Source organism: Acanthopagrus latus, chromosome 9, assembly GCF_904848185.1.
Source record: "Acanthopagrus latus isolate v.2019 chromosome 9, fAcaLat1.1, whole genome shotgun sequence".
NCBI lineage: Eukaryota > Metazoa > Chordata > Actinopteri > Spariformes > Sparidae > Acanthopagrus > Acanthopagrus latus.
Genome location: NC_051047.1, coordinates 10,355,664 through 10,371,181, shown reverse-complemented (window position 1 = coordinate 10,371,181; position 15,518 = coordinate 10,355,664). Strand labels below are relative to the sequence as shown.

The window sequence follows — 15,518 nt, the reverse complement described above, 5'->3', positions numbered from 1 at the left end:
GGAAGGAAGCAATGAAACTAGTTTGAAGAAAGGAGGAAAATGTGCCCCAAAAAGTGACTGAAACTCCCGTGTTGCATGAGGGGGATTTTTCTGTAACAGAATAGCTTCTCTAGAAACAAAGTGCCACCATTGCTGGTCCTGGTGGGGGGGCTGGTTTTGATCTGATATGTGTGGGAGTTGCTGGGGGCAAGGTGTGGCCGAGGCTGGGTCAGAAAGAGGAAACTGACGGAGGTTTCTGTGTGAACTTGATGCCACGAGGAGCGTGTGAGCGCCTGTGTGCGCTTTTCAGATGGTCGGACAGTTGTAGCTCTGTGTCCTCGGGCTGCGAGTGGCCATTATCAACATCAACAAACGCCGCTCACGGCCATTTATCTAGTCTCACGTCCACTTGTCTGACTCCTGTTGAGGACGGCGCACACCCTTCCTTGAGGCGAAATTAAAAGAAAAGCGTGAAAAGGACACTGTGCCTCCAATAACACCTGATATCAATTATTTGTCCCTAATCAATATCTGTTAAGTGCAGATGTCATTGGAAGTGGTATCCAGTCAATAGAGCAGAGGGCTGAAATGAAATGAGTCTGTTCCCTGATTTGGCGCTTTGGTCAAATCATTTTTCCAAGGACTAAAAAACTGGCAAAGTCCATGAGGTTTTATGATCAATAGTGTTCGTGCAGCTACAGGTTGGTGTTTGATTATTAACGGATGAACTGGTGCAACCTTTGCCGTAACACAGACAGAAGCATTTCGAGTTAAGCAGAAGAGGAAACAGACTTCTGTAACTTATGATTGTATTTGAATGGTTCCTCAATCTTTGCATCAGCCTGGTGTCATGTGAACAGAAGCGTGTGATGTTATTAACATGTCAAAGTTGTTACATGTCACTGATCTGTCATAGAGATATCATAAACTTAAAGGACCTGAACACCTATTTTTCTGGAACTGCGTTTTACTGTAAGCGATGGTCTCCTCCATGAACTGTTTTTCGTAATTTCACACGTAACATTTATGTTGATGCTGTTTCGTCTGTGCTTTTCTTACTGATTTGATTCCCCTTCTGTCTGCCTTAGCGCCTGTCTTTATAAGCCCCCGCTCTGCTGAATATCGACTCTCCTCGGATTGGTCAACTCACACAGGCCTTAGCGAGCACTGCTACCAACAACAGTGCAGCTTTGTTAAATGAAATCTTACATGCCAGTCCAGCTGCTAGGCATAAATCATGCAAAAGGTGATGTAGTATGTTGTCACAAAATAACAGAATTAAAGGCCCGACTACCGATGTGGCGTTTCAGGAGCAGTGTTTTCTGTGGGAGAGAGGAGCTTCTGCTGGTGTGGACTTTGACCTTTACACACACAAGAACACTGAAGGAAAGTAAAAAGACAAAAAGGCCAAATATTTCTCCTTTAAGTTGCTTTAGAAAATAATCTGCCTTGATGTTTGATGCAATTATCAGAAAGTTTAAGTTGGTGCTTGATTTGCTTATCAGTAAGTAGGAAAACTATCAAAAGAAATCACACAGCATGCTGTATGGGCAACATTGAGTGAAGTGTTATAGAATTGTACTGTAAAGTGGTCAGTTACCTACTCAAAAACAGTGGTATGGCCCTTTAAGTTCCCTGATTAGCTGAAATCCTTTGATTGATATTTGATTGTTATGACACAACAGTCGTGGCACCAGCTGGTCTGAGAAGGGAAAAGGTTTTAAATGGGAAGGAGACTGAAAATGTCAGACCAAGATGACACACTTGAACGAATCCAGTAATCCAAACAGTGTGTGTGTGTGTGTGTGTGTGTGTGTGAGAGAGAGAGAGACAGACAGACAGACAGACAGAGAGAGAGAGAGATGGAAAGCAGGCAATGAATGTCAGTGTACCCTCCAGCCAAACGTCACCTGATAGGTCTCATTGACAAACAGCAAGCCTCCTTAATTTGTCTGAACTGGAGTCAGAGGAAGGTTCCACGTAAATGGGCCGTGCCTGTAAAGAGACGGACAGACAGGATCACATTCATACGATACAGATGGGACAACATTTGTAATGCTGATGGACATTTTTTGTGATACTCCAAGTATGAAGCCAGAGTAGGTGTCTGGGCCTGATGTCAGAGAGCAGGTAGGGTTCCACACACAGACTGTGTATCATCCATGTTTTGTTTTTTATAGTTAACTATTTGTTAAGTTTTGATCAATTTGATCTCTTAAAGTCCAGTGTTCTCACACATTTCTTATTACAATTCTCAGACTACAAATGAAAATGCCTCAGGAGAGCAGAGCAAACAAAAGTCAGCCTGAGATGAAAAGTCAATATTCCTCTTTACTGTGACTTGGTCATGTTTGAGAGCATGTCCACAGGATAGTGCCTCTCACTGTGAGCCACTCCCTGCTGATAATCTCCTGGCTCTTCTGGTCCTCTGATGGCCCAACTTGTCATTTTCCTTATTATTTTTTTCACCTTTGTTTTCATCCTCATGATTCAGTTTTAGAAGCTAGATTTGTCGATTTACAGGATAACATTATTTTTGCAGCTCATCATCTGCAGCTCTCCAGTCCTAGAAGCGCTTCTTGATAGAAAATGGTGAGAAATTGAGCTGAAGAGGCCAGCGCTTCATGTTTTTCGTCACTCTGAACCACATCAGGTTTTGGCGAGAACGCTCATCTTTTTAACATCCACCTGGCAGATGTCGCCAGAAACCGAGCAGATCTTTTCAGCTTCTGAGACTCACCAAGTCTGTTGATTTTTGCCCCGACAGAAGACGTTTCAACACAAATGTTTCCGAACCAAAACGCCCCAAAGCTTGATACTGAAAATGACTTAACTTCCCAGCAGCTTCGCACAGACTTCATTTCCCTCAGACGTCTCGCTATGACATCGCCTTTTTTTAAAACAAGCATCTGGTTAGTTTAATGAAACATGATGAAGCAGCACAAATGTCACAGATCTTGTTTTCTCCTGGGACAGAAGAAGAAGTTGGTGTGTGTGTTAGGTTTATTTTGGTTGTGGGTGGCTGCAGGAATCCAGTGAGATAAGAGCGAGGCATTTCAAATGTTTATATTTCTGAGGACGAATACATTTATGGAGATGTCACCAATGTAAACAGACACAGTTTTACAACAGCAGACTGTACGGTGAATCTTAAACTGTAACCACCTAGTGAAGTGTGATGTGTACGTTCTGAGCTGATGTAAACACGGAGGAGTAACATTACAATCACGCAGCAGACGAGCTGCACTTTGCCAACTGTTCCCGTATTGATCTGTTTTGCTCTTTGCCGCGCAGCTCTCATTTTCAGGCTGAACTGCGGTTTGGTTTTCATTCGACTGGGGCAATTTTGAAAAGTTCCTTGAATACAAAAATCAATGCCAACGCTGCATAATGGAGGGAGACTGTGTATGTTCAGCACATATTCGTGAGGCCCAGCAGCTGGCAGACACAGCTGTGTCTCAGGATCACAGAGTTAATGTCTGGGATTTGTCTGACGGCTTCACACTCTAGATATACTTGTTGTAACGATGGTGAAGAAACATGTAATGATCACCAACGGTAAAAAGCTGTCTGGCCAAAAAAGTCACTGGCTAGACGTCTTATGCCCCCCTGCCCTCTGTCACCCAAACCTCCAGTTTGATCCCTGGTATAACCTGCATCTCCATCTCGCTCTGTTGGAGTAATGGACCTTAAATCTGATTATTTTAATCCTTACAATGAAGGGTGTCCATGGGGGATGGAGAGGGGCTGAAGGTAGAGCGAGGAGACCTGCAATAACTTAATTTATCAATACTGTATATCATCTACAAGAGAGCAGAGCTGTGGGCATGTCCCCAGTGGTTCAGTGATCACCACACAGGTGTTTTTCATAGAGAATGTGTGTTTAGATTTTAATCTTGCCTTTGTATAATTTGCATGGAAAAGCAGCTCTATATATTCCCTGTATTGGTTGGTTGTGTGTAGGAAGTGACACCATGTTATAACAACCCAACCGCCTGAGCAAATATTTGTAATGTTAGAATTGCAAATCACAGACATATTGAAACTTTGCATGTCTTCGTGTTTAATTTTTTTAATGTTATGTTGAGACACACTGCGCTTATGCTCTAATTAGGGTCAGGCAGTGATCATGATTTGTATTGACATACCACAAAGATGGCTGAAGATGTGTAGACTTTCTGACAATAATATCTGTTTTTCACAAACACGGCTAGAGATTGCCAGAGGGCTCCTTAATGTTATTCGGATGTGAAACACTCACTAATATTGACACGCTGTGGTTCCTTGTCAAAACTCTTCAGTGGTTTCACACTTACAGGTGTCAAAAGACTCAATCTGTGGTCAATGGATTACCGGGCTGTGGTGGTGACTCCACATATGTTATGTGAACTATGTATGAAACATTTTGTACAAATGTCAATATGGTAATATAAAGTGTACAACTGTGAATGTATCAGTGGTTTACAGAGACATTAACTGCCAACATATTTATCCTTGCGCCTGGGCTGGTTGTGAACATGGCAAATAAAGGAACTTGATAACTAACAGACCTGAGGCTCCTCTATTACTGTACATCTTCAGCTCCAACGTCACTAATATTTGTGTGTCTGTCTTTTCTCCAGATGAGATCATGCAGCTGGACAGCAGTCCCCTCCGGGCTGCTGACATCACCCCTGACCTCAAGAGGAAGTTTGCCTTTCTCTCAGGTGACACTTCTGTTTTTACTATCTGTCTGTGTTTCTGTTTTTTCTCTTGAGTCAGTTCTTCCGCTGTCTGTCACTTTGTGACAGCATGTTTCCAGGACAGTGTCTGTCACTGTGTGATACTTCCTTGCTTTAATCTCCTGGCTTTTCTGGTTGCTAGACGCCCCTCCTCTTCCTTTGCCTCACCATTTTACCGTCAGAATTTTTATGCCTCCATCCTATTTTAGCTGAAGTGCACTTTCATTATTCAGCTGTAGATGCTAGAGAGGCTCTCCTAAAATAACGGAATTAGTATTTTGCAAGCAGAACTACAGCTCCCAAGCCCTGTAAGTGCTTTTATATAGAAAAAAGCAATAAAGAGCTAAAGAGGAAAGTGCTTTGTGTTTTTTTCACAGCTCTGAACTAGATCAGATGTGTCTGTGTGTTTGGGGATTTATGGTTCTGTTTTGTGTTAAGTGTCTCTCGTGACTCAATTCAACTGAAAGCAGTCTGTCATGTTTATCTCTTCACCAATACACTGCTAATCATCCGTCTCATCTCTGCCTTCCTAGGGATCATCTATAGATGAACTTTTCCACTTGACATCTAAACAGTTGTTACAAACTGTTTTCTCTCCTGGCAGTTATTAGTTGCTATGCAAATGTCACCTCCCTCCTTCCTCTTCACTGTTCGAGGTCCTGATACCCACTTCCGTGTTGCTATTGTAACCTTATTTGTGTTTCATTTACTTCCTGTCTGCATTTCCAGTTTACCATAAACGTGTTCTCATCTCCACAAATGTCTTTTCATCATGTTCGAGGCGTCTTTCCGAAAGATGTTTCCTGATATCTGTAGCATCTATTATTCATCCATCAGAGGACTGTAGGAGCCGTCTGCTCTGTGTGCCAGTGGTGACCTTGTGGCGGCAGCAGAGTTGAGAACCATTTTGCAGACAAAGATCGGAGCAGACGTCGAAACCATGACCATGCACTTGCTGTTGCTATAGTGATCAGAGAAGAAAAGGCGGACAGATTGATATTCCACTCACATGCACTGACAGAGCAGCTGTTCCACACAGGGAGTGTGTGCTCGCGCGCGTGTGTGTGTAAGAGATGAGATTGAATGCGTCAGTGTCAACACCAAACACTGTGTGCAAACAAGGCAGAGGCGATGTGCTTCACCTCTGTCTCTCATCAGTGTTTAATATCATTCCATCTTGAATAGTTGTGTGATCCACTGTCTGTCTGTCTGTCTGTCTGTCTGTTCGAGTGGTTTTAGGTGGGCAGAGCTCTGTCTTTAAAAGGTGATGTCACAAAATTCAGTGCACCAATCAGGATTTGACAATATTTAAAGTGGAATCTTAAGACGGTTGCTAAGCCACTGTCCATTAGATCTGATCAGTAAACCCTCACACAGTCCAGAGGAAGCAGATTAGCTGAATTTGTGTAGAATGAAATAAAAAGTTTTAAATAGGTACGGAGGACATTCTTTCGAAACATCATCTTTGTTTGTTGCTTCATTAGTCATGAAGCAAAGACAGATGCACAAGACTGACACCAGGTCTTTCAAAGGTAACATTTGGGGTGTGCAATTCAATCAGCTGCTAAAACTTATCAGGTGCTTTATTCTTCCTTTTTCCCACTGACTGAGACATTTCTTATCTTATTCGAAATAAGCAATGTATCTGGATTGGGAAAAAACAGTTACGACAAACCACTTTTTTTTATTTAGAACTTCATTAGCCACTGTCAAGGTAGAGGCTATTTTTTCTTAGGTCCACACTAGTTGATATTACATCATAAGATACAATTATCAAAAGGCACAAGAGAACAAAGTAAATACAGCAAACAACAACAACAAATAGTAATTCACAACAATGCAACTAGTGATGGCAGCAATAATGACAATAGTACCCACATTATGTCATTAAAATAGTGGTCATTAAAACATTCGCTACGGCTTTAAAAGCACAGAAAATTACAGAAAAACACACATTATATTGGTCATATGATCAGACATTATGCAGAAAAACCTGCCGTATTTGCTGGTGTTCTGTTCCATTGCGTATTTTTTTCTCTTTTAAAAAAACAGTTTTACAAGTTAAATGTGTATTGGCTGATGGTAAACTATTTCATATGAATCCAATATGAATTGATTGGCTTTTTTGTTAACTTTTTTGTTTGTCATGTAAAATGGAGGATTATGAGACTTTATCATTTGTTATGGCAGATATTCAGACAGTGTTCTGCTCAGCCTCCAGTCATCAGACCTTCAACATCAGTGCCCCCGTGTGGCCACAGCGTCGTCCTCCTCAGTACTCAGTTCCTTAAGTCCAACAGTAATAAATCAAACTGTTTTTCTTGTCAGATTGATCGGCAGTGACAGTATGACAGCTATGCTCAGTTTAAATTGTTATGTCTCTGCTCCATTTATTACACTGTGCTATATTTTGAGTGCTTTATTTTGAGAGAGATTTACTCAAAGACAGATTTCTCACCTAATTCCTGAATATTCATGTGTGTAAATGTTTTTTTTTTTTTTATCTCTGTTTTCTAGGAGGTCGAGGAGACAATGGCAGCCCCATCATTGTGTTCCCTGAGTTCCCTGCGTTTGGAGAGATCACAGACAGAGAGTTTCACAACGTGCTTACCTACCTGACTAGTGTTCCCAGGTAAAGATCACCAGCTGGTGTCATACACACACAAATGTGAGCTTGTTCCATATTGTTTATACCAACTTTATTACCCTTGTACCACCACTGGTGCTTTTATTTTTGGGGACGGAGTTTGCATCTTCTTAGGTCTTCCTCCATAGTCAAAAAATAAGTGTTAAATATAAGTGAATTAGACGGATGAAAGAGTGTTTTCCAAAAATAATAATAATAATAATAATAACGTCCTACTATGTCCTATAACCCTTTTCACTGATCATGATGGCAGATGTCAAGAGGTCAAGGAACAATGTGAAGGAGAATTCAGAGTTTAGACCACATAATGCATAACATAAAGACAAAAGAAGTATTGAAGCCCCTTTCTATAGCAATTAGAATAATTCACCCAGCTCTTATCATGCCACTTAGACACTTCAGGGTCATTTCCATCAGCGAGGAACATTCCTAAGCAAAAAAAGACTATTAAATGGCATCCCCAGTCTGTGGAGACGCCTCCCTGCTTTGTGTATGAAGTGTACCAGTAGGTGGCAGTGGGTATCTAAACACAGTCTCACTGCATGAAGGTGTAGGCAGCAGAGGATTTGTGCCGTGGATGAGACACTCATTGTACTGAATGGAAATCTGTAAGGGCAGAATGTTGTGATTTCATTATTAATAAGATAGCCAATTACTTACCCCGGGTCTTATCAGTCTGCTGCAGACAGTGTCTGTATACATGAAGAGACCACATGAGACAACAGGGGGAGGGGAAACGTACCAAACTATCTCTTTCTCTACCTATTCCTCAGAAAAAAAAGAAAGAAATCTCCTGTCCCATTTGCTTGTACATTTTTTACTTTTTTCTCTGGTCACGATTTAGTCCGTCAGTGTTAGTTCTCCCCCTGGCTGTCCCAGCCTTCCTTCATCGTGTCTGGACCCGCAGAGTGCGTTAAAATAGAAATTGCAGTGACTCTGACTCTTGACTCTGAATAATGCATACAGACAGCTGAGCAGAGCTGTGCTCTGTAGTACATGTGTGATGCATTCACTTGATCTACATCTGTATCTGGAAGGAAGGAAGGAAAACATTAAAAGATCTTTAAAATGCACCTGTATAGCATTTTTCTGGCCATATTTAACTTTTTAAACAATTAAACTGAAGGGTTTTTCATTTTCTATCAGCAAGCCTGGCCTATTTCAGCAAAACTATTTATTTATTTATTTATTTTTTTTCAAATTTCAATTAGGATTCAACTTAATATTTCTTACTCATCTCAACTTACTCAAAATACATGAGGATTTATTTTATATTTATTTAAACCTGAAAGGCAGCTAACATTTGCATTCCTTGTGAGTGTCTAAATTTACCTCCTTGACGTTGCCATCTGAAGGAGGGTCATCCACAGGAGTGCCGTAGCGATGAGCCTCAGGCTGTTCTCAGTACAGAGGCAGATGGCTGCAGCCACCTGAGGGAGCGAACCCCCCCGACAGGGCACACACAGTCCACAGCCAGGGGCAAATGTCCTACAGCTCGATTATGACCTTGAACAGCTGCTAGTTTTAAAACAAATATTTTCAGATCAATATTAATGACAGAAAAAAAAAAATCTTATCATGTCACACATGCTCATTATCATAACATATGATAACTGTAAACATTTCATCAGAGGTGATGCCGGCTGCTTGGATGTTTTCAATTCATTTCAATTTGATCATGATCAGCTGTTTTAGGTTTAACATCTAAACACACCCTGTAAATGAACTAATCGTCATGTCCTTGATCCCACCTCTCCCCCCATCTCTATATATATGTGTCTTTTTACAATTGAATGCACCCATTACGTTATGGTGAGCTGACAGTAAAATCCCCAAATTGAAACACATTCTGCACTCATGGCTTTTTAATCTGTTTTCTAATTTGATATACCAGTGCTCTTGTATGCAGGCAGTCACTTTCTCTGCTCGGAGAGGGGGTTGGGGAAGGTGGAGCGGCATGCGTGTTGCTCTGTCTGCATATGCATTCATGCAGCAAATTTCCCTCATCTTTGCATCGCCACCAGGCAGAGCTTTTTCACAACTCACAGCTCTGGCACTTTGTCCCGCGAAATCCAATTATTATGAGGACACTCGAGCGGCAACAACACCAAGAGACAACTGGTACAAACCCTATATAGCTATACAAAACCCAAGATTTGCAGTGTCTGCGTGTACATTTACAATAAAGATTAAAACTAACTTTTTGTTTAGAACCAAACTTTTTATTTCTATTTTGGTATTTTGCAGAAGATGAGTCCACATATGATGTTGATTGTTTATTTTTTTATATTTATATTTTGTAGTGCACCTCATTAACTTCAGCATTTTTGTATACATCAGTGAAAATGTGTCTTAACTGCACCTTAACACACATATATAAGATGTATATTGTGGAAAAATCTAATGGGATGGGATGACACGCAAATAGCTCGTCATCTGACACACAGCCCACAGTTTCATCGTCTCCCTCTGCTCTTCTCCTCTCAGCCTCAGGTGCTTTATGTTCCGCTGTAAACCAGCCTCTCATCTCAGCAGCCGTAAATGTCTTTTAAGGCAGAAAAAAGCTCTTGTCCCGCTCCCCCGCTCTCCTCTTCCTCCCCTTTCTCCTCCGCGGCTGAGATGTAAAGCAGTTTGCGCTATGAAAGCCCAAGTGGCTGTGAGAGTCTGTGTAGATGATTGAGTGCAGAGCCGAGAAGTGGGCATGATGGAGGGAGAGAATGGGATGAGATGAAAGGGGGGAAAAGGATGAGAAGTGCCGCCGTGAATGTAAATGTTACAGTGAGAGGAGGCAGAGAGGCAGGCATGGATAAACTGTATTTTACTAATAAATGAAGCCCTCATGCTTACAGCGGCGTCCTCTTTGAGTCTGTCCCCTCCCCCCACATCTGTAAAGATCTGCTCAGTGGCTGCCGGAGCTGCTCATCACTGTGCAGCCGTCCTGTGATAGGAGAGTGTCTCTGCAGCTCCCAGTGTCTCATTGGATGGCTGAAAGATGCAGGGCAATGTGGTGGTGGTGGTGGTGGGGGGTGTGTGTGCCGGCTGGATGCTGTGGTGCTCTGAAACATTTGGTTCCCTCTCAGAACAGAACAGAAAGCTGGGATCTACCTCTGAGACGCATCCTCTTCTTTTGTGTTTTGATCATTGCTTCGAGGACTGCTCTTGTTTGTGCACAGAGAGTTGCGGATACTTGAGGATTACCTGGACATTTGCACACGAAGGGCTCTGAGGTGTCCATGTGCACCTATGCTGTAGGAGCATCATGTTGTCATTGCTTGGTGGTGGCGTGTAAACCATAAAGCCCTCCTCTCTCCTGGGACCGGAGAGGAGAGCGGAGGAGGGGGAGGCACAGGGAGAGAAGTGGGGGGCTGGATGGAGGCGGATGGCCAAGAAATCTGGAGGTACTTCGCAGCGTCTCCTTTTACGGACTGGTGCAGCTGTCTGAGGAGATAAAGAGCAGCGTAACAAAACAAGGAGCTGTGAACACCCACTCAGGCTCTCTACTATCTTAGTCGCCACACTCGGAAGGGAAAACTACATGTATGTTTTTGTGTTTTCTTGTCCCGCTTGAATTCTTTTCTGTGGCTGTTAAGGGTCATCACATTGTCATACAGAGGTGGAAGGAGGTGGAAGTTGATGTGATCACCTCTTCTCACCGCTCACTGTGCTGTCAAATTGTAATCTTAATCTCATCACGCTCTTCCCTCTCTGTGTGTTCCAGTTTGTCCTCAACAGACGTGGGTTTCATCCTGGTCATCGATCGCCGGCAAGACCGATGGGCCGCCGTCAAGGGGACCCTGCTTCGCATCGCAGTAAGTTCACCTTTGTGCGTGTTGGCTTACTTCCTGTCTGCATTGTCTGTGTTTTGCGAGGCCTTGCAACCTCCCTCACTCGCCCACTGTGGAGAGGAGGTGTGTCGGGCCAGAGAGGAGCAGTGCTGGAAGCATCCCCATCGCTCTCTCGCAGCTCCAACTCTAATATCACAACCACCCTGGGGGGGCTGAGGTTAATATGAGCCAACTCCATCCTTGAACTCTCTCCCATCACCATCACAGCCTGCCATGTGTTTCCATAGCTACAGGGACAAATAACGAGTCACGTGCCAAAACACAAAAAAAGAGAGAGGGAGTTGATGTATCTTTTGTTTGCACAGTGATTTAAATATCTCACTCATCATCTTGAATTTACACATCACAAATCACCAAAATCAATGCAAGTCTTTTCAATTGATGGATAAGGACTCTTTGCTGTGTTTCAGGAGGTGGCAGCCTACAAACCTACTCAGTTTGACTCACAGTTTCTGCTTTCCTGAAGCATAATCAGTTGCTGAGTGTAAGAGAAGAGAAAGAGAATAAGAGTAAGAGAATCAGTCACGTAAACTGTGGCCTTCATTTGTTTTCCTATCATGTCATTCAGTGCTACACAATGGTCCTTCACACCTTTCTTTGAGACAGAGAGCAGATACTGATAGAAAGGGAATGCAGATGTGGAACATCAGAAGTAATCAGGCTTCCTGATTACATTTGCAGTCTTCTCCCCTGGGAATTGAAGAGCTTATCTTTTTCTCTGTGTCTCGTGTTTTCTGTTGGGAAGTGATGAGACACGTGTGCGTGGTGGAGAACCACCCCCACCACACATCTCTCAGTACATTGCTTTTTTGGTCCGTTAACAGCACCACGATTTACTTACTGCTGAAATGTTGAAACAAAGGGACATTTGCATTTCTCAGACATCTTGTAGATTATTAAAAAATAAAAGTGTTAATAATTGAATGTGAAGCTTCAAGTTTCAAGTTGGGCATGTCCTCACATCAGAGCACTAATCCAACGCAGGGAGGGATACATACCAAACGTCTGAGAAAGAGAGAGAGAGAGAGAGAATGAGAGATGTATATCACCAGCCGGGGTCTCAAGAGACCCGGTAGACCACGTCGCTCATTTCAAATTAAATCAAGCTTTATTAATCCCATGAGGGAGACTTTTACTGACTGACAGGCCAGTAATAGGGGGCATTCACTCATCCCTGCAATCATGTCCTGTTTGGGCTGATTCAGCCAGGCTGCTAAATGGATGATGATGAAAGCCGGCTCTTGTCAAGCTGCTGCTGTGTGTTTGTAGCGGAGGCTAGTTTATGCTGGGAGCTCGCTGTGTTGTACTCACTCAGCGAGGTTGTGCAGTCAGTGTGTACATGCATGATGCTGTTTGTGAGAGAGACAATAAGCGGCGGATATTGAATGTTTACCCCCTCTTTGTCTTCTTAGGGTGTCTGTGTATGTAAACACACTGGTTTGTGCATGTGCTTGTGTGAATGTGGGTCAGTGTGTTTCCTAGGAAAGCTCCCCGCTGCCGTGCATGGCTGAGTTTGATCTGCTGACAGACAGAAAGTGTGTTTTATAGACTGCTCCTAATTAAGTCAGCAGAGTTACTGTCAGTCCCTGAAGCACCCCCTCCTCGCTTGTCATTTATCTGGCTCTTCTTTGAGGCTTTGTGTGCATCTGTGTGTGTGTGTGTGTGTCTGTGTGTACCTTTATCTCTCAGCCTACCACTGACAAAGAACAAAGAAGCAGCAGTCCATGACCATGACTGCCAGCGACTACAGATCCGGGCTGCATGGTTGAGTGTTGCTGCGAGCTGTAATATACATTCAAAGGTTAAATCTGGATGTATCATAGAGTGAGGCAGCTGTCAGAGCCTGTGGAAGGATCAGAGCTCATTGATTCTTACTGAATATGTAAATGTGTGGTTAAAAATATCTAGTTTTATCTTTAATAATAAATAATATTACATTGATAAATGATTGCTGATATACTCAGTCAGTCTCTTACTCACTATTACACTATCTGACTATTTTCAGCTGCACACGTGGTGTAGTTGTGAGGCTACCTGGATGCTTTGGTCAGCAGGATGGTGTGTACAGGATGTGTAAATCACCATGACTGAACATATTACCCAGTGCAACACTGTGGTTCATTAATGTATTTTTAACAGTTTTGGGACATCACAGATCTATATCACACAGAGGAATATGATACAGTGATTTGGTTACACGGGAAGTAATAGACAAGATCATATAAAAGTAGGTTTACATTTGTTTTTGTTTTTTTATGGGATGTATTGACACAAGAGAAAGTAAGAACTCTCAGGAGGTCAGTTTCTGAGTGTGCTGTATAACTTGTTAAAAATCCCTAAAGGGTAAGTACACAAATGTGTTTATGTCTTGGGGAGTACTACTGTATGTGTGAAACAAGTAGTATGAAGCCTTTTATGGCTCAAAAAAAAGTTATGTCACTCAACGCTAAATTGCATTATGGGTAATGTAGGCACCTGGTTTTGAAAGGAGACTTTTCTATCACTGCTTGACGTATTGTGGACTGTATGTACAAATCTAATACAGCAGAACTAGAGACATCAGTGTTTGATTCAACAAATTAATCTTCCCTCTTAAAACCTGGTGCCTACATTACCCACAATACACCTACTGAGTGACATCACTGGAGGCAGTTCATCAGATTACATTCATCTGTAACCACAAAATTTTTTTTGTACTTTTTTCACAGATGCAGTAGTACTCGCCAAGACCTGTAAATACTTTAACATGTAAAATTAATAGAGTTACACTTAAATCAAAAACAGAATATAATAGCTCTTTTTTGTATGCTGGCACCCTCTACTATTACTTATAAAAACATTAGCATGTCCAACAATAGCTTCCACTTCTCCAGGTGGTTAGCGACCCTCTCCACAGCGCTCTTCCTGGTTTTGGCAGGTCAGCAAGGACAAACGCCAAATTGATTAATTAATTCCATTAACAGAGTCTATTCAACATGTTTTTTTCATTAACAACGTATCCATTGTCATTTCTGCTTAGACCAGCATTCCCCAACTCACTCGGCCTATCAGGCGAGCCGTTCATTCCGGTCATTAGCTGATTAAAGCTGCATTAACCATCCCGTTGCCTCAGGAGGGGAGATCAGTGTCCGCCCTCCACCAGCCATCACCCAGCAGCTTTCACAGCAGTGCTTAGCCTGTCAGTGGGTGTCAATCATGACATTTTAATTGGCATTTAATTGGTTCTATTGGCTGAGCTACACAGCGTGACGCGGTAAATAGTAGGAGGATTATTATTATATATTTTGCTCAGTCAGGATATGTGACTGTGTTTGTAAGTGGGGAAAAAAAATCTTCGTTCCATTTTAACAAATGTATGAAGGCTCAACAATTGCAGCTGGGTGAAGAAAGGCGACTTCTTTTATCTCATTATTCATTCCAAAGAATCTCAGAGGACATGAAGATTAATGTCCCTGCCACAGGACAGTGCCCCCCCATCCCCCACATGTTTCCATTTTCCTGTACTCTGTCTGAGTGTGTTGGAGCCAGAGTTTTCACATGAGGCGCACAAAGGGAGGGGATGATATATAGGAAGTGAAGAACAGAACATGTCCCGCTCAAGCGTGATGTGTAATGGAGGTCAGGTTGGAGGAGGATGCTGCCTGCCCTGTTGTGACGGTCCCCATCTGCTCTCTCCCGTCAGGGCTCCTTCCCAGGGAACCTCCAGCTGGTTCTGGTTCTGAGGCCGACCACCCTCCTGCAGCGCACGCTCTCTGACATCCTCTTCAAGTTCAACAAGGATGAGTTCAAGATGAAGGTGCCGGTGCGTGCAGTCACTTGTTACAACCTTGCGTTCCACTTGAATGAAGGAAGAAGATGTCAATGCAATGCTAATAACATGCCAGTTAATTATGAAGACATGTGCACATAATTGTTTCAGGTGATTATGCTGAGCTCAGTAACGGAGCTGCACACCTACATCGACCGCAGCCAGCTGACTCAGGAGCTCGGGGGAATGCAGGAGTACTGCCATGAGAAGTGGATCTCTCACCGCACTGTACGCACACTGAACACAGCACGTCACGTACAACATAACACCATCCCGATATGCCATTACAAAGTGCTTTATGAGTAAGATAATCAAATACACACACTGAAGTACGCCCCTCTGTGTTTTTTAGTAAGAACAAAATAATACCGAGAGAATGAAAAGTGTAGTGTAGTGGCTAGTTCTGAATCAAACTTGAATCAGATGTGAATTTGGGGGCGACTACCACACCACAGGTATCTGTTGTTCGCGGGCAAAAGAAGTTCATTGTCCGCACAAAGCTTCTGCATTTCATATGG

The 15,518-nt window shown here is 42.7% G+C and overlaps 1 protein-coding gene across 17 annotated transcripts in view; it reads left to right on the top strand.

The window, feature by feature from the left end:
* Nucleotides 1–15,518, top strand: part of mcf2lb (mcf.2 cell line derived transforming sequence-like b) — a 45,862-nt gene that overhangs the window by 14,612 nt on the left and 15,732 nt on the right. For 16 of the 17 annotated variants that reach the window (XM_037110688.1, XM_037110687.1, XM_037110693.1 and 13 more), the window contains 5 exons: nt 4,602–4,685; nt 7,218–7,332; nt 11,066–11,156; nt 14,875–14,994; nt 15,112–15,228. In XM_037110688.1, the coding sequence (XP_036966583.1) occupies nt 4,602–4,685; nt 7,218–7,332; nt 11,066–11,156; nt 14,875–14,994; nt 15,112–15,228 (527 nt within the window). Of the gene's footprint in view, nt 1–4,601; nt 4,686–7,217; nt 7,333–10,393; nt 10,885–11,065; nt 11,157–14,874; nt 14,995–15,111; nt 15,229–15,518 lie in introns of those variants that run through there. The other variant, XM_037110692.1, reaches the window with a different exon arrangement.